At 45.2% G+C, this 24159-nt stretch overlaps 1 protein-coding gene across 1 annotated transcript in view; it reads right to left on the reverse strand.

Moving 5' to 3' along the window:
* TOGARAM2 (TOG array regulator of axonemal microtubules 2) overlaps positions 1-24159 on the reverse strand; it is a 73271-nt gene that overhangs the window by 48051 nt on the left and 1061 nt on the right. Inside the window, exons 2-8 of the mRNA XM_042895274.1 lie at positions 7679-7804; positions 6569-6703; positions 5810-6004; positions 5298-5518; positions 3590-3762; positions 2295-2341; positions 300-490 (exon numbers count right to left, since the gene is read on the reverse strand). Of these exons, the coding sequence (XP_042751208.1) occupies positions 300-490; positions 2295-2341; positions 3590-3762; positions 5298-5518; positions 5810-6004; positions 6569-6703; positions 7679-7706 (990 nt within the window). The 5' untranslated portion in view covers positions 7707-7804. The remainder of the gene's footprint in view (positions 1-299; positions 491-2294; positions 2342-3589; positions 3763-5297; positions 5519-5809; positions 6005-6568; positions 6704-7678; positions 7805-24159) is intronic.

Here is a 24159-nt window from a genome sequence, read left to right on the forward strand (position 1 = left end):
CAACCTTGCTTACACCTAACGTTATGATCTTTGCTTCCAAGCATGCACACTGCACACGTTCACTGAACATATAACTGAATCTACCATTTAGATCTGCAGTGAATTGGCTTTCATAGGTGAAGAATGCTTTTTTTTTTTTTTGTCTTAGTGCTATCTTTCAACCAGCATCTTCTGCACCAGCAAAAACGAATGCCTCTCTCCACATGAGAAGAAGATGATGATTTTCAGTGACATTTTGTTACTGAAGCAATCACTGACATTGAAAAAGAAACCTGCTCACCCCTACCCACAGCCCTTACCCTTCCACTGCTGTCCTTCCAGTCATCATCCTTCAGAAGGCAAGGACTTGAAAGGTGATCCATCTCTTTGGCCTGGCTGAGGGGTAGATCTGCCAATGGGGGCACAGGTTCACACAGACGCCCCACAGACTTCATGCTACAGGCAACACGATGCTGGGGAATAGGCAAGATGTGTTCCAGAGTCCGGAATTCTGAGGAGATATGAATATGCATTGTGTTTGAGAAGGCACATAACATGCAGAAGCAGAAGTGTACTTCCTGTTGGCAAAACTCAAGTCTACTGAATGACAAAGGCCTCAGCTCCTGCTAAGTAGCTGTGTTTGAGAAAAGAAAGAAGACTGTCCTCGTCAGAAAGCTTCTTATCTGTTCCCATCCATTTTCATTTTAGTAAATCTTTTTTTCCTTGGGTTTTGATTGCTATAGGCCTTCATAGAGGTATCAATATTTCCCCTTCTTTGCTGGAATATTTTAGAGGTCATCTGAAGGAAACCTTGAGATGGCTAGAGTCATTCCACAAACAGAACTGTGTTCTCAAAGTTGCATTCATTCTCCCCGAGGAGTTTCATTATAAATTATAAAAGCTCACTTCCTGGGTGGCCTCACTAAAAGCTGATTCTCTTATGGAGTATAGTACAGTACGGCTCATTCTGAAATGCTCTCCAACAGAGCTGTTAAGACTCAGAGAACTAATCATTCCTCACATGGCTTCACAGATGATAAAGTCATGTAATAGCCAAGTAGTAAAAAAAGGAATAACTTTTTTTAAATCAGGATTTTTTTTTTTTCCCTGCTGAATCGCCAGGTCGATAATAAAGAGAGAGAGAGAAAGAGATAGTTTAATGATATAGCTCATTTCTAGTCCAGAATGTATCCACCAAAAATGTCACCTTACTTACTCAGCAATACTTCTCCCTTAGCTGCATTTAGCATCCTAGCTTCATGTCAGCAATAAAGTAATCATTGCTACAGCGTACGCTCGTTATTTGGCAGAGTTAACACCAAGCTAAGAGACCAGTGAATCTTATCTCTTTTCCTACATCAGCAAAATTATCTGTTAAACTCTCATCTCTCTCATCACTCCAAGCTCACAGATGGCAAAGAAGCAGCAATGGTGTCATTGAGGTTTTCAACTTAAAAGTATTGGCTAACACAGATGCAACTGACACTCTATTTTATCTTGCAGAACTTTTATTGCTAGTCATAATGCAAGGGAAAAAACAACAGCCGACAGTCATCTCCTAACCTAGCCTGAATTTGCAGAACTGACAACTGCAGATAGAGTAGGGGAAGATATTCATAATAATAAACCTAGCTTATGTCATTTAAAGCAAATTAGTTGCAAAAAAAAGGAAGCTTCTGTTCATCGCTCAGCATTTGATTCAGACTTGTGTTTTAAGAGGATGGAAGGCTGAGTTCAGACAAACACTGCACTGACTTCAGTCCTTCATCTTTAAATGGAAAACTCACAAGAACTTAACACATAACGTTTCACTACTTCTTCCAGTGTAAAAACATGAGATGTTTGTGAATCTACTTCACATCTCAGAAGAGTTTGGTTCAGGATGAGAAACTGCTCTGAGTGAAGGTTTCCTCCTCCAAGCACAGGTGGAATGAGTGTGAGCATTTCTCATTTCTCCAATCTTCAGACCATGAGAGAGCACTCAGGAAGATTAAAAAAAAAACAAAAAAAAAAACACCATGAGTGTAGAAAAGAGCACAATGTGGAAAGGTTGAAAGAATTTCTTTTCTCGCTGTACATCTCCAGGATGCCAGAATAACCCCCCCTCCCCAGCTACTGCCATTCAGACCCCCTGCTGGAGTTATTTTCACTGGATCATCAGAGCCCTTCTCCCACTTACAGGGCTCTGAAGTAGTCAGCTGAGCATAGTAAGGAAAGCAAAAAGTTACAGGATGGTTTTCAACAGGAATTTCACAGTGCCAACCACAGGTCAGGATTCTCATGCTCATTTTAGGATAGCGATGACCTGTACCTACCCAGAGATGTAGGGGTCTTCTCTTCTGCTCTGCTGCCTGATCTTGGCCTTAAGAAAATTGAGGAAAAGAATATATGAGTGGAGAGAGGTGGGGGAGGAGAGGGTTAGCTTTGAAGGAGGAAAAGTTCCTTAGCAAAATCATTCTGGTGAGGAAAGATGTGCAGCCCATAAAACCAGTGATACAAAAAGCTCATTAACTGCCATTAAGCTTTCAAGTTGTAGAGTCACACAGCTCCAACTGAAACATCGAGTTCCAGCTGAAGTGCAGGAATCAGATTCTTCAGTGTGGGCGTTCAAGATCCAATTCTGCTATCTCTCTTTTGGAGCTAAGTGGCTCTCTCTTTTACAGATGCCTTTCTGAATCAGCAAGAGATGTTAAGTCAGTCTTCAGTCTGTACAGAGAGACAGCTACATCTACATTGCAGCAGAAGTCTAACTTTGCTGGGTTGTGATTTAAACTGATGACAGTATCTTGGTACAGATGATAGATAATACCAGAGTTCTGTCATTAGACTAGTATTACATCTCCCTGTGCCTTCCAGAGAGAAGAGTTTTCTTCCAACTCAGCTAGTACATAATGTATTCAGATTGCATCTTAAGTGCTATACTGAAGTTTTTTTAATTGGAACCATGTTTCTGTTACTTCTTATTTATGGGTACAACAAGGATAAAGTTGGCAGCTAGATTTCCCTATGCATACCCAAGTACCTGTCCATCATTTACAGCCCTGTAACAGCTTCCTAGCACCTTGCCCTTTTGATCTTAAAACCATAGGTAAACATTACGCATCTATAGGATTATACATCCAAAAACAGATTTATCTTTGCTCTCATTCCACAGTGAAGACCCAAACAAAGAGAAGTTAGGAGCAACATTTACAAAAGCAGCACCTAAATTTGGTAGGCAGCTATATAATAGCTAATATTTGCCCCAGCATATTTTTGCAGGTACAGATACTGGTTTCTTACATGCATAGATATTGGCAAAGTTCACATACAAAACCAGAATCTGGATTCAGGTCTATATAGCACAGCTCCTAAATGACATCACAAGGATTAAAAAGTGAATTAGTATCAGAACCAAGCAGAGCATCTGCTCTTAAGTTCCTCAGAAGTCCTGTCTCCATCTCCCCTGCCTGCTCTTTAATGTTGGGTTTGACATGTGGGATCACTATAGATACACAATCTGGTGAATACACAGAAATCTGTACAAATACACTGGAGAGTCAGCCGTGGAAAATAACCTCATGGGATGTGAGAGTTGAACAGAATACCAGAGGCAGTTACTTTGGCTTACCTCATCTCCAGGGGCTCTTGAGAAACCAAATGCTGCAAGCTTGGGAGAGATATTTCAGTGCTGCCAGGATCCCCGTCAGGTGGTCTTGCTGACTTGGGGATGGGAGGAATCAAGGCCACCCCCAGTGACTTCTTCCTTTCCTCGTCACCACAGTACAGAGACTGCAACGAAGCCTGGAAACAGGAGAGCAGTTCTCAGCCCAAGCACACAGCTCTCCTGCTTGATGCCACAAGCAGTTTAGCAGTACTCTTCCCTAAGACTCTGAGGAAAAGAATGAGTCAAACTGCTGGCATGTCTTGGCCTGGGATGGGCAATGGAAAGTGGTGAAGGAGGGACCATGTCCCATGCTGTTGATAGCTCTTCCTCTTTGCTCACCTCTGTGGCAGCAATCTGCTTGGCAGATAGGATGTTCTGGGGTGGTGTCACCTCTATTAGTTTTCCTATGGCATTGAAATGGGTTTAGATTGCTATGCCCCTGCAGGCCAAAGGTGCCCACCAGCCATTAGTGAGCCTCAGCCAAGTCCCCACACAGTCATTTTGCATACTGTCAAAACCTGCTTTTCTCAAGGCCATAATTCTTTTTCTGCTGCTGCCCTTTCAACATTCCCCTACCAGCCTTTTGGTCCAGATGCTAATGTGCTCTCCAGATCCTACACAATTCATCACTGTGGGCTCACTGACATTTATTAGGTTCAGTGGAGCTCCCTACCCTGCCACTCTGTGTAAGGTCTTTCTGCCTGCTGAAATCATTCAGCTTGGCAACGTCACCCCTTCAAGCTCCCCGCACCATGGCTAGGGAGGGCAGTGGTAAGAGCAGAGCACCTTTACATAGTATCCTATCATTCTTCTTGTGGCCAGAGAGCAAATCAGGATCTGTTCAATCTCCATTGAAACCAACAGAGTTAATGTCAGGGATACATATGTTCCTGTAACTGCAGGGCTGAAGTGAAGTGCACTAACCTTCTGTTATTTTTCCTCTTTATACTAAAGCTGCTATTCTTCTGCCCTCTCGTGCCCATCTTGACAAAAAACAAAACAATTGCACCTCCTTCCTGTCCTGCAAAGCCAGTCGCATGGATAGAGCCTGGGCTCCACTTCTCCTGGCCAGAAGTGCCAATTCCCATCACTTAACCCTGGGCAGACAGAAAGCAACAAAGCCACACAGAGACTGCTGAGCTCTAGCAATATTACTAGAAGCAACTGTGGCAGAAGTACATTTGCTGTACTTGGAACTCAAAGTTCAGTTTGCAGGACTGTCTGCTCCAGTAAACATCTTTTGCATCTAAATCAGAGCTGGTATAAGAAGCTGCCAATACACTGGTATGCCTGCAACAATAACAGCCATGGATGCTTCACAGAAATGCGTACCTACCAACTAGGATAAAAAGGATACAACTAGGATGTAAAAGGATATGCTTGGCCAGGTGAAACATATTTTCTTGCTCTGTGTGGTTAACTGATAGTTTTTCTTGGTCATAAAACCACAAGTGGAGCTCACAGAGAGCACAGAAATATGCTCTTATTCATATACACTGGGGACACAAAGCACACTGCAAAGACAGCCTGAACTGCTGAGCACATCCACCTGAGCTCTTCCTTGGCTCAGCTGCCACCCTGTGCTCACACCATGGGGAAAAGAGGATCTTGGAGCTCTGCCCACAGGAGTACACTGAAGATCTACTACATGTGATTTATCTTGTTTCCATACCTCTGATGTCAATTCTTTATGGTTGTCTTCATTGCCACCATGATCTGTGCCATCCTCCCTGAACTCCTGCTCCCCATTGCTCATCCAGCCAGACTGTAGGGGAGGAAGGCTGTTCTGGATGGGAGGCACGGGCTTGGAGGTTACCAGGAGCCTCTGGGAAGCTGACCTGGAAATTGCTGGCTTTAGGGCAAGCACCTTTGGGTCACTGCTGGCAGTTAGGCCTGCAAAACAGAGGGACGCAGCGAAAGAAGCAGCATTTCAAACACAAAGCACCTGGAGCTAGACATTACATTTGACAGATTTCTTGGAAATCTGGTATACAGTAGTACACTGTGCAGTTAGCATACAGGTATGGCCCTACAGCAATGACAGGGCTACGTGGGAGATGGAGCAAGGAAGGTTACTGTAGAGGGCACACACAGGGGAGATACATTCAGTGGTAATATGCATTAGCTCTCTAGGCTGGGAAAGACCCTCCCTCCTTCTGAAGAGCAGGCAGGCTCTGGCCTTACCTCTCTGTGGGGCTAACAGGCCCTCAGACATCCTCCTCTTTTTCAGCTTGTCCTTGATCTGAGTAGTTTCCAAGGCAGCACTGCTCACCTCCCTTTCCTGGGGATGAGGAAGGGAGGAGAGATCACTTCCAGCCCCAGCATCAAGATCCTGCACACTAGCCTTGCTGTCCCAGCCATCCAGGGACGAGATGGCTCCTAGATATGGAATGGAAAGAAGTGTGTTAGTTGTTAACCTCTCTGCTTTACAACCAACCATTCCCATGTCAGTCCTTGGCTTCAGTGAACACCACCAGTAAAGACCTGCACAGTGTTACATGTTTTAGTTCAAAGCAGAGTTAGTAAGCAAGCAAACCACACCAGTGGCATCATCCAGTCCACTAAGTTAGATCTGAAAGGCAAGCAGAAAAAGAACTTGGAACTTACCAATGGCAAGGTGTGCACCAATAGCATTGGTTGATACAGAACTGGTAACACACGACAATGCCCAATTTAAGGCCAGTAGGGCTGCAGTCCCTATCATGGCTGGCAGTGGTCATCATTCTGATACTACTGATAAAGTATAAAGCATAACGAACTAATGATAATGATGTGATGCCAAGAGCACCTCCAGAGGAGGGCAGGATTCATCCACATCCCTGTCAGCCACCTGCTCTGACACAGAAGCACCAGAACTGACCTCTAACGATGATTTCTTCCTAAAAGCAAGATTTCTGTTGGGATAAGTTTGCCATCACACATTAAACCACCTTCCATCCTCACCTCCTTCTTCAGTAATCCATCTGCTGCCACAAAGCTGCAAGTTTGAATCAATGCTTCCAGCCCGCAGAGCTCTGCATCTGGGTTTGACTTTTGGGACACTCCCACAGTAGACAGCAACTGGAGCATCATACTTAGCTTTAAAATAAAGACAATACAAGTTACTTGAATTTGCAGCATTTAAGAAAGAGCAGGAAAAAATACATTTATAAACAGACATCCCTTTTCCATATCAGACTGACACATCAATATTAACTAACAGTCTTGACCTCAAGAGCCTGAGCGACTCCATGCCACGATGTCTAAAGAGATGCTTGCATTTCAGCATTTTGATAGCTGAATGCTCTGGAAAATTACGTGTTTTTCTGGTTGCCTATCCAAGACTGCAGAATTTCATCATCTCCTCTCAAAGACAACCTGCAAAGGCTGCAAAGGTATCTAAAATTTGGCAATATCTAGTGAGTAGCTACTTTACAAATCTGGTTTGAAAGCTCTTTGCTTTCTGTAATTTCCAATCAATTTTTTTAGTTTTTATGTCCCTCCACAGTAAATTAGTAGGGCACAAACAATGAATCACTAGGTGCTATATCCAAGAGGACTGTGCACTATATGCCCCCTGTATTCAATGAGCTTATTGGAATATTCTATCTGTAGGATACAAATTGTTCATTCAAACATTCTCCCTTGTTCTGTTTCACTGTTACTGGAGTTTATTACCCTGCTTCAAAGATGCTTCCTCTCAACTAACAGCCTGGCTCAGAGAAAACTTTTGATCTTATTTATTCCTGAAAATTCAAAGCTATGTACAACATGTTTCCCTGCCTTTCATCCTGGCCAATATATTCCCCATTACCCAGCCTCCAAGGCTGGGCTCTCACTCTTACAGAATGAAGGATAGCTGCTGCACTTGCCAGCACAGCCAGCACCTCCGGGGCTACGTGATCAGTGCTGTGAATGCAGCCTTTATAGGGGCTCTGCCTCCCTGAGCCAAGCAGCATTCCTGGGCACCAGCATCTCTGCTGCGAGTAAACGTGCTCCAAAGGCTGCAGCAGCAGGGTTGCAGCAAGCCATGCCTGGAGAGCTAGAGGTCTGTCATCTGCTGCAGCCCTTTACCTGCTGCAAAGTTATCTTCTGTTGCCATGGGGGGATGATCAGCTTTGTCCAGACGAGAGGCTCCACGTGGTGCCTGTTGCTGGGTCTGACACAGCTGCCAGTGGGGTCCTTTGCAGCATCAGGAGCCTGCATGGAAAAAGGACAATGCTAGTAAAGCTGACAGCCATCATCTTTAACCTCTGGTGTCACGCATGGAACATGGTAGGAAACTGCTCAAGGCAGGCAGCATTCAAAAACCATAAAAATGCATTCAGGCTCTGTATTTTCTACATTTTGCCAGAAACACAGCCAAAAACTGGAAAACGACTGTTGACAGCATAGCAGGGAAGTGCAACTCCAACCCAGCAGCTGCTGTTTCCATGGCCGGATGGTCATGGCATCCAAAACAATTTTCTCACCACACTCACCGCTGTTGGAACTTGGACCACACAATGGAGCTTTATAGTTTCATGTGTTCAGTGACAAAGAGCTGTAATGTTGAAGTGGATCCACACCAAGAACAACCAATAATGGAAAAAATGGAGGGGCAGAATGGTTTCCCTTTTCAAGCCAAGCATACCTACATTTACAGTGAGGTACATGGTCATCAGCCTGGTATGTACCCCTTTCCCATCTGAGAAGGGGTAGGAAGGTCTAGATCAGCTTTTATGACACATCCATGAGTAATTCTGAGGTACAACTCAAACCATAAGCCAGATGCTTCCAGATCTGCCACCTTTTGGGAAAGGGAAGAGAGTAGCAGTTGGCATAACCTCTTGACACCTCAGAAAGTCTGAGCCTGTAGCACGAGCCATAAGCAGGGATGTCAGCTGTCCAGAAACCACCTTCCCTGCTAACACCAGCAAGTGCACATGCCACAGGGCTAGAGGACTTGGAGGCAGTATACTAGGGTGCAAGATATACAACAGTAAAAAGTTCACTCTCTGTGCAGTACCACAGCAAAAAACAACACTTTGCAGCTTCAGCTCCTGTGGTCTATTTCCTTACCAATTTGGCTGCTTTAAAAGCTCTGGGGATTTCTTTTCACCTTCTGGCAGAGGCTTCAGTCACCATACAAAGCTTTGACTTCTTTGTGTTGGCCTACTTTTTACAGCCTAACCAGAGAGGTAAAAGGGCATTTTGCAGAGCATATCTTAGGATGAAAGGTCAGCATGGTAAATCAACAGTAAAATTCCTATAAATGTCAGTGGAAACAGAAGGATATCAATTGCTTTTTCAAATCTACTGATAGGTGCCTACAAAGCTCTGCAGAAAGAAGGGCAACCACACGGTAGCTAAGTGCAGCCAGGAGGATCAATCACAGACAGCTCAGTTAAACTATTACAGCAGGAAAAGACACCTCTGCTTTTGATGGGAGAAAAAAAGCAGGTACTTATTATCATGTTCTGTGAGCTTAAAACAAGTGACAAAGAATGCCTGAGGAAGGACTTCAGTCAAACTTACAATCAGATAAAATGTGTCCTCAAGCAATTTACAATAGAAAATGCTCATATAAGTAGCAAGGCCCTGTAGCCCTATCCCCTGCCCAATACATTTACATCTCCTCCAAAGCTGTCAATGGCTTCATCTGTAATAAAGCAAGCAATTCCAGACAGACTGGAGTTAGCTGTTAACCCATTTTTGACTTTAAACCTTTCTGTTATACTACGTAAATTCAAAGAGACAGCTTAAGGTCAAGGAACAAAGATGCTGAGAGGGTCTTCAGCGTCTGACTCCCATTATTTTCAATGAAAGTCAGACACTAAATATCCCTAAAATACAAATCTTGGTCTATTTCAAACTGTGCACATTAAAACAAGGAATGAGAGATGGCAGTGTGAGTGGGACAACGGCCCAAAGCAGGGGTTAAGGTATACTATCTTTGATTTTGTCACGTAGGATGAATATCTAGAAAATACATCAGTGGTGCTTCTGGCTGGTTGAGATCACCTCCCAGATGAAGCTGAGCATGCCCCATTGCTGAAAGTATTAAAAATACCCAAGAGAAAGCACTAGGTACCAGAAATGAGTGTATCTTGTAACTAGGATGGAAGGTTCCCTCTGCCACTGACACATTCTGCAATGAAACTGGCTCAACGTGGGCCAGTATCTCCATGCCTCAGTGCTGTCCTTCTGCCAGGCTGTTGTCCTACAAGCTAATAGAAATGGAAAGGGCATTATTTGTAGCCCCAGAGGCTTAACTGCCTCAATTCAGGGCTGAATTCTCAATTCAGGCCAACTACATGCTATGGAAAACCCCAAATGTATGCTTATATAAGGTCACCTCATGTTTTTTTTTGAGGAGGACAAAAGGAACAGAAGACTGCACAAAGTCTGGAATGATAATGGAAGAGCAATTTTCCTGCAGACTCACATGGAGGATTCCTCTTCTGCCACCTGATATGTAAACAGTATGCTAAAAACTGGCTTTCTGAAGAGGAAAATGGAGCAAAAATGCATCTGAGCAGCCCCAGGCCTTGGTGATGTTTCATTATACAATAACTGTATGTCTTGCCATTCCGCTGGGTTAATCCACAGGAAACACATCCTCTGGGATTTTCAGCTTATTTGAATCATTAGCACTCAGTAAATGAAAATAGAGATTATTTAATACTGCCATTACCGTCGTCTCTAACTAACAACCTATTTCTCTGGTGGCTTCCCAGCACAGCAAACACACATGTTGCTTTTTGCTCTGTGTGTGTGTGTTCTGCCCTCACCTCATGTTTGGAAGGCATTCAAACTCAGTGCCCCTGTGCAAAGCTCCTGTCAGGGCTCCTCCTCAGCAGAGCAGGGCTTCTCAGCCATGAAACAAGAGTTACCATAAGCAGCAGCTTACCCAGGGCAATGAATCAAGAGGTAGGAATAAGCTAGTCTGAATGCCAAACCTCATTAACTCCTTCTAACACAGCCAATCAAACCCTCATTCCAGCTCTAATGAGGTGCCCTGCTGGACACAGTGGTTATGGGAGCACTGTACACAAGCTTGTGATGGTCTCTGTTGGAGATGTGACCAAAGGTGCCAGTTCCCCAGCAGTGGGTGATGGATTGCTCTGTGGACTCCTGTGCTGGTTAGATACAATGAGGTAACAAGGAGCCAAGTACACTGACTCATTGCCTTAAGCATAACCTTCATCAAAAGCATTGGAAGGATTTTCTTTATGGAAGTGTTTTGGCTACAACTCTGGAACCACAAGGTCTTGAACTCATGCAGGGCTTTGCTCATCACACAGCATTACACTGGCTTCTTGTGACTGAATTTTCCTTGGAAGTATCAGGCATGTCACCCCAGTGCCTCGCAAAGAGAGCTCTCCTGCCCTATCCCTGCCACTTCAGTAGTAAAGGATCACTAAAATACGCCCTCTACCCCATGCTCTGCTCCCTGTGAGGCCTCCCATACTGTTCCCTGCATCTTTCATAAAGGCACAAACAAGTGCAAGCACAGACACCTGCATAAATCCAAGGTAGCTCCGAGAAGCATCCCAAGGGTTCTGTCCTGTTCCTCGTAACCAACAGGCAGGGAAATTCTCAACGATCTGTATCAATCTCATTCAGCAGCACTGTGGGATCTGAGTTACATATTGAAATTTTTCATGGCGAGTAACAAGCATTGGGAGCACAAAGGCTCTAATGAGATGGGTTTAATTGTCCATTTTATTACTCTTATATCTGTTTCGCTAAGTCCTAGCGCTGTTCTTAGTGCTGCACAAACCTTGAAACACAACAGTTCCCACTGCTTAGAATTTACTCCTTGCTCCTTAGGGCACTTAAACACCCCTCTATCACATTCAAGATCTAAGTCCACCTTTCCAGCATCACCGATATTTTTAAAGTCTCCATTCACCTCAGCTACCAGATATCTCCTAACTCCATCAGCATTTGGATTCCCAGGCCTCCACAGGCTGCTGCTAGAAGCAACCAAAGCTGAAGAACAGGATGAAAAATGGACATCTGCAAGAGCAGTGTGAACTCTGCTTGCCATCTTGCCACTCAGCCTGCAGCAAAATGTAAATCTTAAGGTCAGGAAAATAGAGCCTCTAAACACAACCTCTGCATGCATGAAGTTGAATAAGTCAACTTCAGCTGATCACAGGTCAGCATCTCCAGCTAAAATATGAGAATGATTCTTGGAAGCTTCTCCAAAAAGAAAATCCTCAGTGTGACAAGTACTACACAAGTGCAAGAGGCTGTTGCTGTCATCACAGCTGTGGTTCTTGCAGCAGAGCCCCAGCTTGCTAAATTGTGAGGGAAGAAAAGGAAGGGAAGAAAGGGAAGCAAAGATATTCTCTCCAAAGAGAGAAAGAAATGAAGGGAGATTAACCTGCCAACACCTGTGATAACGAGCATCCTCATATCTCAGCCCTTCACAACTTGGTCTGGCCCCACTCTGCAGCTGAAGCAGGCCAGCATCTCTGCACCTCAAAAGGAACACAAGGTGCATCAGACTGTTGGAGGGTTCTTCCCTCCTCGACCTCCTGTACCTTCCACAGATCTAGTTCTCAGAAATCTGTACCTCTTTAAACAAACCTCTCTGAAAACAGAGGCCAAGCTGAAGGAAAGTTTGTTCATCAGGTGCTATGCCTTTAGGGCCAGACAGCCACTAAGTTATGCAATGTTCTCTTTCTTTCTCTGCTTGGAAAAAGCAAACAAAAAAACACAATTCTACTTCTCCTCTCACCCTTTTAAGTGAGGTGCCAAGGTTCCACTTAGTGAAACACAGCCATTTAAACCACTGTCCAAAGCAGACTTGGTTACCACCCCACAGGGAAGAGAGGCACACCAGGAGCCGCAGAACAGTGCCCTAACCCTCAGCAGTGACTGGTTCAGAAAGCAGATTTGATTTTGACCTCCCTTGGCTCTACTCAGAAAACAACAGTGTGAGCCCCAGAAGGGCCACAAGTGCAGTCTGTGCTTTCAGCCCATTTGGAGCAGCTAGGCAGGGACTTCTCCCTCTTCCTGTGCACAGCAAAGAGGGGATGTTGTGCTTGAGCTGAGGTGGGGGTTCTCACTCTACTGCTATGCCATGGCAGGAATCACTCTGACCCTTTTCATATGAAGAGTGGCTTCCTTGTCATCAGCACCCAGCAGCCTGGCCTGCCCTCCCCTCCTCTATCCGTCAGCCCACACGCTGCTTTCCCACCGCAGCAGGAAGCAGCCAGGGCTGCTCACCAACCTCCTTCACAGACAGCTGCGGCCTTCACTTCGCAAACCTCGCTCCATGCCAAGAAGCTCGTAATCCCCCTGAGAAACGTGAATCCCTGCTGCAGGTCACCTCCCACAAGGCAACAAGGATTTCTGGTGCTCCAGAGCCTGCGTTTCCCAAGCCAGGAGCTGGGACAGCCATTTGGCAAGGCAGCCCCCTCCTCCAGGAGCAGACCGGCCCACCCCGCCAGGTGCACTAGCTCCACGAGCAAACAGTGTCACGTGCCAGGAATAAACAAGGCTGCATAGCAACCGCTTCTCTGAAGAAATCTGGAGGAATATCTCCTGCTTGCAGGGTTGGCAGGCAGCTCCTCGGGTGCTGCAGCAGCAAGCACCCCTGGGAGATCAGCAGCACCCAAACCACAGCGCATGAGCAAATAGCAAAGCATCGCTGGCAGCTCATAAAAGGAAGAGGAAGTTTTCCACCCCCCTTTGCCACAGGATTAAGAACTTGACAACTTTGCTTGGATCAGCAGCGTGAGCTTGGAACTCTTCTTGCATGGATTGGTGTAAATCCATGCCTGGCCTACAAAAAGGATCATATTCGGGCAAGATTAGCAAAAGAAGAAAACTAATTCCGCCCAAGTGTCCCTCTCTGATCCAGCACAGCCACACTTACTGCCATCTCCACTAAACAAGAATTTCTCACCACCCTCACTGCAAATACTTTATGCCTCTCCACTGTGCTATGGATAACTACAGGAAGTTGAACAGACGCTTGGTTTTACTACTGCATGTTTTGTTCTTGCTGTGCTTACTCAAAAGCTATCTTTCAAATGTGAAAATAATGACTTTTCCCATCATTTAAGTGGCAAGTTTTGGCCTGTTCCATAACAAAGTCACCACTGGCTGTTTTTACAAACACACACACAAAAAGAGAAATTTTGAGCAGAGGTGCAACACTGTTCTCTGTTAACAAGGAACAGAAGCTCATTCTGTCTGTATCCACAAGAATATTCTGAAAAGAGGGAAATCTCCAAGAACTAAGTCCTGAACTCTTGTGCAGCTTGCAAGCTAACAGGGAAGCACCAAGGCACCAAGAGGATTTTTAGCTGGAAAAATGTGCAGTAATATAACTCCTAGGAAAACAAATAAAAAACAAACATCAGCAATCCTTTCCCAGCAGGACAGTCACCCCATTGTGACATGGGGAAATAGCTGACACCTCACTCAGCAAAGCAGCATCCAAGCCAATGGAAAGCATCTTCCTGCCTCTGCTGAATCACTCCGTCAGCAACAGCAGCGTAGGAGTCCAGGATTCAGCCTTACAATGTGTCAAATTTCAACCTCCCAAGACTTTCAGCTTCTCCAAGGCCGAGTAATTAGGTCCATGAGAAAATAACAAGCCTATACATCACAGTCTAACAGAAAGTTGGCCAACTACAGCACATGGGTGTCCAAGTATGATATTACCTGCACAAAACAGGAGAACTCTCAAAAAAGTTTTTCCTCTTTGCTACAAACCAACAGAGCCTCAGACTCCAACACTGCTTTATGCTGTTAGAAAGGCTAGGAAAACTCTGCTCTAGCTCTGTGGCAGGCTGCAGGCAAGACTTAATCTCATGCAGCTCCTGCCTGTAAAAACAGCATAGCAGAAACGCTGCTTGTTCACCTCTCCCCTGGTTTTCTTCTTGGACAATAAATCCTTCAGGCCAGGGAACTCTCTTTCTACAAGCACATGTCATCTAATGGAGACATTGGTTAGGGACAATTCCATAACATGGCAGTGGCACTGCCTCTTCAAAAAATATTCCCTGGTATGGTGTTCAATCTGTTCCCTTTAATTAAGCTGAGTAACGAGCTACCAGCTCAGCTCTAGCAAAAAATGTAAGCTGCTGGGTATCTCAAAAGAGCAACTCTATGGGAAATCATCTTCAGGAGAGCTGAAAAGTGTGATCCTCATTAAACCACCTAAATAATGACTGAAGTTGAGCAAAGATTGTCAGCCGGTCAGATTGAGACCACCTGGGAGTATCCAGCAACCAGTCTCCAGCCTGGAGCACTGACACACCTTGCCCTTCTGATGGTGAGGCAGATTCAACAGCCCACATGCTTAGCCTGAAAAACAGGGAGACAAAGTTTTATTTCATTCTTCCTAAAATGGAGGAAAAAATGCTGCTATCAGAGGAGAAAGGAGTACCTTCGCTCCTCCGCCTCACATCATCCCACTTCATCTTGGGCAACGTCGCTCCCAGGACACATTATGTCCCCTGCAGGCCCTTAATGACACAATGCATTACACAGTGAAGTCCTGTCCTGTGCACAGCCTAGACAGCCTAGAAATGAACCTGGTTGCAACACTATTCCTTGAGGCATCCTTCCCAGTAGGTTAACAAAACTACTTGCCATGAAATCCCTACACGTGAAGCACAGCCTCTTCATTTTAACAAATACATTTTGGATGTATTTGGCTAAACCTCTGCCCTCCCTGCTTTGATCTGCTCTCAGGCTGCATTTTCCTACAGCAGCAGAGAAGCCTTGAGGCTAAGTGGAGCTTTTCCCTTGTCCAGAGCAGGGATGGAAATAATGCCATCTTACACACTTGTAACCTGAAATCTACTTAGTTACCCCTCTCGACACCTTTTCTTTCACGGAGCATACATGCTGGGCAGCATGGCCCCTCGCAGCAGCCTCACAGCACACATACAGCTTCTTACTTTGTTCTCAGGAATCGCTGCTAGGTTGGGAACCCTTGGGCTTTCCCCACGGCAACCTCATTTGTGCACTGGGCAAGGGCAACCAACGCTGTGTGGCATTTGAGCCTACAGGAGAAATGACCCAAGCACGCGGCCGGTCTGGAGCCAGCAGGTTTATGCAGACCTTCTGGCTATGCAACCAACGAGCAGAAGCAGGTTATTAATTTAGCACCAAAGGTGCCAGTGGAGCTTTGCAGGCTGGGAGGAAACAGATGAGCTTCACTAACAAATACAAGCTGGGTTCCAAGCCAATGGTAAAAATTGATGCGAGCTGAAATACCAACATACAGGAAAAAAAAAAAAAAAATAGTGACACGAAGGCTTTTTATTTTTTAAATACTTGTTTCCTAATCAATCCTGGATTCCTTACAGAGAAAAAAAACAGGCAGAAAACACAATGAATAGAGATACTGCTGCACCTGCCTTTCTTCAACCTACCTCTGCTTTGCTTAGCCTTTGGTCAAGACCTCCCTGGCTTTTCCTTATTAATTAGACTCAAGTCAGCAGGGCCTTCAAGGCTTTGAGAGGGCTACTGTCTTCTGCTTCCTTTCCCCTCCCAAGTGATGTCACAAAGAATAAATCAAATAATCCAAAGAATGACAGGAGAGGTGTGGCAGGAACGCACCCTCATGCCAAGATGTTAGAAGCTAGTAATACACAAAACACACCATGCATTGGCAGCCATGCCCATGACAGGGAGTTGGAACTGGCTGGTCTTTAAGGTCCCTTCTGTAATTCTATGCAAATTGATGTGATGGGTGAAAAAGTGCTTGTTTCAACTATTTCCGTTCAAAAAAAGTTTTAAAACTGAACATTTGATATTTTTCTTAAATTGCCCTCATCCAATTGTAAAATGGCGTCCATTCAGAATAACCCTAATTCCTAAGGGTGAATCCCTACCTCAGCACAGAGCTGACCTGCAGGCACCCTCTGATAACTCAGGGCACTACACACACCGTGCTTCCCAACCTAATTCATCTAGTATCGTATGGTCTTCAGCTAAGCCTGCTTGGTTCCCTATGTTGCTAATCTAGTTAACTGCATATTGGCTAATTGCAGGCTTTAACTCACAGCCAAATGTGGCAAGTCACCGTCTGGTCACTCTGGCTACCTGAAAAGTCAGCAGCCATGTGAAGCTGAGCCTCAGCTGTGGATGTAGAGAAACCAGCTGGTGGCACCTGCTATCCAGCACAAGTTGCATTGCATTTACTTGATCATAATAGAATGGTTTTCATGTAACATGAGGAAAAAAGAATAAATAAATTTGCATATCTTTAACATCTGGGGAGTAACAGGAAAAACATGACTTTCCTATAGGTCCAGATAGCACTTCAAAAGCATGGCATGTGAGTCAATGTGTTAGCATGGTGTGATCAAAGCCCTCTCCCTGGCTTTGCCAGAATTTAGCCCTAATCCTTTTGAAAACTAAACTCAGCTCCTACAGCTTTCACCCCACAGTGTGTGTACTGGCCTGCTGGAGGCAGGAGGTGAGCAAAGCCCAGCCAGCTTCAACAGATGCCACCCCACCAGCTTCTGTTACAGACCAACATGCAGTGCCAGCAGAAATTTAATAAATAAAGGATTTGTTCTAGCTAATGAAAAACCCATGCAATGTTAGTAGCAAATCCATACAGTAAAAGTGGCTGAGACTTGAACTGATGATACAAAGAGAAGTCAGGCTTGCAACTTATTCTACCTGCCATCAGCTTTGAAAGGTCCTGAAAAACACTTCCAACTTGCATCGATCCCTGGTAAGAGCTTGGCAGGGAGCATACTGCAAGCTGGAAGATGCCCAAACCTGCAGGCAGGTAACAGCCCACCTCAAACAGATGGGAAGGCTTCTTCCAAACTCTCCCACATTGAAGAACATTATTACAACAAACAGAGATGAAGAGCTCAATTTCCTTGCTAATGGCTTTCCACTCAATTCTCCTGCGGCTCCAGAAATTAGCTGCCTGAGCACCAAGGGGAAGGAAAAATAGGCACAGGAAGGTGGATTTTTCTCAAAGAGCTACAAAGCTGAATATTTACAAAGCCTTGCAAAGTCATGGAGAAGACTGCAGTGGTAGGTAAGCTCCCCATTTTACCCTCACTGTTTTAAACAACAACTCAGTGCCTGCAGTGGAGAAAGCTCTGTGTGGCTTTGTAGGAAGTAGAAATAGCAGGAAACAGGGGGCTGAGCCTGACCCCACTGAAAGTAAGCAGCTGCAGTGCGTAGCTCATGGGTGCTTTGAGAAAATACTCCTCTTCTGAAATGCATTATCCCCGTCAGTCCTGGATGGAAAATTATTTCCAGCCACTAGCCCACAGCAAAGAATAATGATGGAAGAAAAATGGCCCCGCTATCGTTTTCCATGAGATGCCAGAAATGAGGTATGGGGGATTGCTGGTGGGAATGCTGTGAGGTGGCAGCACAGAGGGAACAGCTCATTTAGCAGCCAGCCCTTCTCCACCACCAACAGCTGTGCACCAAGCCTTTAGCACAAAGCAGAGCACATTCACAGCAAAGAGCAACCAATGATCCTATTGAAATGCCATAAATCCTACGTTGGCAGAGCTCGAAGCACTTCCAGCCTCCACACAAAATTAGGCCTTATGGCTGCACCTAAAGGCGGGCAGGTAATTGAAAGATGAGAACATTTAGAAGAGACCCTGTGAGCAGCAAGAAAGGAAAGCTTTGGGGGCAGGAAGAAATACTCACAACCAGTGCCTGGGTAAGGTGACTGCCAACCCATTGTGGACCCCACAGCTCCACTGCGGCAGCTGCTAATGAAGCAAATCTTTCTTCCTGCTCCTCACGTGGTGTCATTCCATTCCTCATCTGAGTGAGAGCAAGAATGTCCAGAGGTGCACCATTATCTTAATGCAAAGCCAGGACTTTGCCATTCTTCTCAAATATAAAAATGCATCATCCAGGTAACATTTCCTGAGACTTCAGCAAGGTATGTTTTTACAAGACATGCTGCTTCTGGAGCAGAAGGGATGAGCGAAAGTTGAGATTCCTATATGGGATATAATTGTGCTCTGGGGCAGCAAGTGACCTTATGAACAAGGGCATTTCCATTGATGGGTTTTGATCAGTAATTGAATGACAGTGGAGATTTGCACTGTACCTAGGAGCACCACACTAGGCATCCAAAGATACGTCCTTGAAACCTTGTATAATGACAAGGTTACACCTGTGCCCAGGCTCCTCTGGAGACTCAGGCATGGGCCTGTTCCTCCCTGCAGCTGCCAAAGAGCTCTGAGTCTGTGGAGCAAATGTTCACCACGAAATTACCATCATCCCTAGGATGGATGGATCCTGGCTACTCAAGTCTTTTGATTTGTGTATGTGTTTGTCTGTGTTTTAAACCATGGGAGCTATAGGAAACCACAAGAGGATGTGACAGTTTGGGTCTTAACTCATTCCCATCGGGACTGGTAGCAAAACTGTAATTAATTTTAAATGCCAGGGAACAACATTCTGAGTACAGCCTGTGATGTGGAACCAGGCTTCTTCATGCAGTCTGTCATCTGCACATTTTTAAAACAATACAAAAAAAGAGTCTTTGATAAAAAGATTTTTTTCTCCAAACACATCCATGAGCTGTGATCTTTCATTTTCCACAAAACAGATGAAAAAAGGATCAAAACAATTGTCAGTTGAACAGTAGTTGAGATGCTTGAAAACACTTGGCAAAGCCACGGAACCATCTGAAACAAGCTGCTCCCATTTTGTCAGATGCTTTCCTTGTTAGATATTCACTTTAAAATGATAATCTGGCTAATATTTGTAATATTTTTGTGTCCAAACTTGTAGGATCTACCCAGTGAAGCAAAGGAATGTCATGCCAGTGTCTCCTTGGTACACACAGAAGCCCTAAGGAGAGATGCAGAGTAGCTGCAGAGGGGTGAAGCATGCACCACACTTGTGCAAATTCCTGGCACAGCATTCAGCAGCAGAGCCTTGCTTGGGAGAGACCACCCTGTGCCACCAGTTCAGCCAGCAAAGAGGAGAACACAGAGGCTAGCTGCAGAGATACAAAGCCTGGTACACCAGGCATTTAAAGCAGATCTGGCTGCACGTGACTCAGTAAAACCACAGATCTGTTCCTCGGACAGACCCAGCCATCCACCTCACACCTCTCTCACTTCAGCTCCCAGCTGAGCAGACTTCCTGGTCTGCAAAGAAGTGCAGCACGCTGTTTCTTTGAGGATGAGAGTGAGACTTTCTCAGAAGTATAAGACCTCATGCAGCCATTATACATAAAGCCCTTCACTCCAGAGCCATCAGTCCATCCCACAGGAGGCAGGGAAGGAGCACGCATGGATTTAATCTGTTTGTTTTTGCGTGCATTCTGCTAGGAATAACAAAGGCTGCTATAGTTCTGTCTTCTCCAGGGACCCTTTAAAAATTTTTATTATGACTATAACTCCAGTAAACACACACAAGTAAAATCTACTCCCATGCAGCCAGCCAAGGAGTTTGAGTTCCTTTGGCAAAAGGCACTAACCGCAAAATAAATAAAATGCTTGCTGCAAGAATGACAAGAAGGGAGACCTACCTTCACCTTTGTTTTTGCTTACATGCTTCCATTAGTACCCAGGGAAGTTTAACTCTACCATGCTGGGTCCCCAGCCCCAAGTCCGCAGGTCTCAGCACACCTCTGGCAATCCACCACCCTGCAACTTCTCAGCAATTCGGTCCCGATGCATTAAACTGTCACCGCTCACTAAGACATCAGACCTGATGACACCTAAGCAGATTCATTAATGTATTAGGCAAATGCAATCTGATTGGCTCCTTTTTTTAGGCGTTCAGCAAGCAGCGTGCAAACAAACCTGGAGGATGAGGTTCTCGGGGGAGGGAGGGCAGCTTGCCAGCGTTCTTGCTTAAATGGAGGGAAATAAAGCAGCACAGTCACAATGGAATTTGCAGCCTACTGCTTGCTTCAAGACAGCAGAAGACAAAAGGACACATCAGCCTCCTAAGCCTTCCAAAGACACAGTGTATCTTCCACATATACCATGCATCTTTAAGTTCTGCTCTGCTTCCAAGTGGTGTGGTATTAGCTGTGGCCAAACCAAATCTCAACCACCAAACTGCCCCTTGCACTTAAGACAGAGGAAAACCTCTAAATTAATTGAACATGTTACAATCATAATACATCTGACTCCTGCAAGCAATTTGTCCTTAGTACCATGGGCTACAATCTCATTAGACCTCATGAATTAAGCAGAACCAGACTGGAAAGATGCTCAGAGAAGAGTCCAGAAACTCGACAGGAAGCAGGATGAGCAATTCTCACTCTTCCAGGTGACACCAACACATCAAGAATGTGGTAAGACATTCTGTATGCAACTACAAAACATGCCATCAAACACAACACAGATCCTCCCCAGTAATATCACAACGTGATCGCATCTTGTATTCATAAAGACATAAGGCAACATTTCTCCAATCCACTCAGCCCCCTCCATTGGTTTTTCCATCATAAGACATTTAGTAAGCCTGAAGGTCTGGACAAAGCAGTGATTTGCTGCAGAATAATGTTTATCAGCAGCAGGGTTTTGTGAGCACATCTTACTAGACAGATTCTCAGGGCCCTGTCATAGCTCAAAACGCTGAAGATGACTTTGCTTTTCAGTGTCCCTAGCCTCTGGAAGAATCTGTGCCTGTCCACCAGCAGCCCAGCCCTTGTTTCACCCAACCAGAACACTGCACTTGTCTCTCCTGAGGAACTGCTGGATGAACACAAACGTATTGTGCTGGAAGGCAGCAAAGGAAGCAAGCAGTAACAGCTTTCAGCCCATTATTGCATTACTTGGGTTTCAGTTGGGTGCAATAGGAAGGTTATATGATGGGAGACCAGGACCTGAGTAGGAGGAACTATGACCATATGACTAAACCATCGTATTCTGGGGAAGAGAGTGGGAGAAGAGAAGAGGAAGAAGCAGCACATTTGCAGTGCTTTGCCTGCTTGCCACAACCCCCATAGCATCTAACATGCTGGCAACATCTTTTCACCACCTGCAAAAATTTATGCTCTTACAGGGCACTGAACAGTTAAATATTTCTGCACATCACTCCCCTACCTCTTCCCTCCTCTTTCCAAGGAGGAATCAATTCCTTGTCCCACTGCACATCTGGCCATTGTTTCCTGATTTTTTGTGTGTGTGTTTGCTTTTAGGCTGTGTAATTAAGGGCTTATATAAAGTTGATTTAAAGTGAGCCTGGCCTTGGGGTGACTCCATGAGGGGGAAGTAGGGGTGCTCAGCAGGTCAGGGATGGGTTCATCTGCTTGTTCTCTGGGACAGCTGAACTTTGAAGGAGGGCTCCCAGGGAGCAGAAAGACTCTACACAGCAATGTGACTGGAAACCAGATTGCTCGGGGATCTTGAACTCTTATTTGATTCATAGATTTAGAAAAGGCTCACACACAGCACTGCAAAGCAGAGCACAGCTGAGTTTGTGCCCTCCATTACGATGAAATATTGCATTCACCCACCATGGGGCTCTGGTGCCTCTCTCTATAATATCAAGTCCAGGACCCTAGAGATGGGTTTCTGAACAATAAAGTTTACTTAACATCAATCCAGTCTGTCAATTCAAATATTCAATTCACAGGGCTAGAAGTGTGCCCTTGTGGCCAAGAAGGCCAATGGTATCCTGAGGTGCATCAAAAATAATACATCCAGCAGGTCAAGGGAGGTGATCTCCCCCTCTATTCTAAATGTGGGCACACCAGGTAGAGTACTGTGCCAGTCCTGGGCTGCCCAGCTCAAAAAAAGACAGGGAACTCCTAAAAGGAGTGCATCAAAAGGCCACAAAGATGATAAAGGGCATGGAGCATCTCCCATATGAGGAAAGGCAGTGTAACCTGGGTCTGTTCAGCCTGGGGAAAAAGACTGGGGGGGGGGGGGGAACTGATTCATGTTTATAAATATCTAAAGGGAGGTGGGAGGCAAACAGATGAGGCCAGGTTCTTCTCAGTGTGTAGCAATAGGACAAGGAGAAATGGCCTTAAACTTGAACATAAGAAGTTCCATATAAACACATGGAAGAATTTTACTGCAAGAGCGAACAACTGCCCAGAGAGGCTGTGGAGCGTCCTTCTCTGAAGATACTGAAGACCTGTCTGGATGCCTACCTGTGCAACCTGCTGTAGGGAAGTGCTTTAACAGGGGGGTTGGACTCAATGATTTCCTGAGGTCCCTTCCAACCCCTGTGATTCTGTGATAGTGGTGATTGAACACACCTCACCTCTGTCCTCTGCAAAACAAGCTTGTTAAATCAACTGCAAGTTTATCCCTCTTAGAAACCAACCTCTGATTTTCAACTAGCTGATTTCACATGCATTTGCAGCCACATAATCAGCAGTTTATTTACATATGAATACCTTCTTCATAAATAATGCCAACAGGTGATGGTAACGACTCCAGAACCAGGTGCACACTCCAGCATTAGAGCACGCATTGATGTCTGAACTCTCCGAACACAAGAAAAGGAAAAACGCTGCATAGCAATGAGGAAAAAAGTGTGAGAAACAGGCCTGTGAGCACCAAGTGGGACAAAGAGAAGGGCTGAAGCAGAGATCCCCCGAGAGCCCACTCTGGGGCCGGAACATCCCCAACAGTCACTGCTGTATTCATTTCTGAAAGGGAATGATAGGGCTGCATTCAAGCTCTCCCTTTGAGGCACGTGTCAGAGCTGCGCAGTCACCCATTTTTGTTTCCCACACCTCTAATGAAGGAGGATTTCTTACACTCCCACACACCTCCCCCTTCTGATCTGTCAGCTTTTTTCTCTAAATACCAAGCATGAGCTGAGCCCTAGGAAACCACACCTGAAACCCTTACAGGCTTCAGAAATGCAAAACATCACAGATGAGAGCTGGAGCAACTGAGACCCCCAGTTCTCCCCTCTCTTCAAGATATTACAGCACTATGATTCAAAACAGCATTAAATGATGCTACGTTTGGCTCTAGCAACTGAGAAATGATAAAGGAAGGACTGGCAAACAGAGGGACTCCAAGAGGAAGGAGAACAGGCAGCCTTTGGAGACACCAATCCTGCAGCTGGAAGCATCAAGCCGACTTGGGGGTTAATGGAAGGAAGATTCGTACAGGGGGATCTACTGTAATCCTTCAACAGCTATAATGCAGTGACACTGGGAGCCACTCAGCAAGCACTATTTTGATGTTCAGAGCATTTCCTATCAGATGCAATTAAAACTCTAATCTTAAATCCTTGAGAGAAAATACATCCCAGGCCTCAAAGCTACACAAGATCACCTTCCCAAACCAGGCCTTTCCTTCCTGAGTGACACAGTGACATCAGGCACACCAGACCGGCTTCTCAAGCTGCCTCCTGAAGTCACGAGAACTACAGGAACCCTTAAGCAAATTGATGAAAGCTAAGGTTCCGTGCACACCATTAAACTTCACACATCAGAGAAACACACTTTACAAATTAATTTGGACACATAGACCGTGCTTATTTAACTCTCTTTTCTGTAGATATATATTCTCATAAGGCTTCACTTGTCATCTGCTATGGTCCCTGAGTACACTTAAGTTCTGCACATCCCCAGAAGTGCTATTACTGTTTTACATTTAAAA

Source organism: Lagopus leucura, unplaced genomic scaffold (genome assembly GCF_019238085.1).
Source record: "Lagopus leucura isolate 7727_CA_CO unplaced genomic scaffold, USGS_WTPT01 Super-Scaffold_73, whole genome shotgun sequence".
Classification (NCBI taxonomy): domain Eukaryota; kingdom Metazoa; phylum Chordata; class Aves; order Galliformes; family Phasianidae; genus Lagopus; species Lagopus leucura.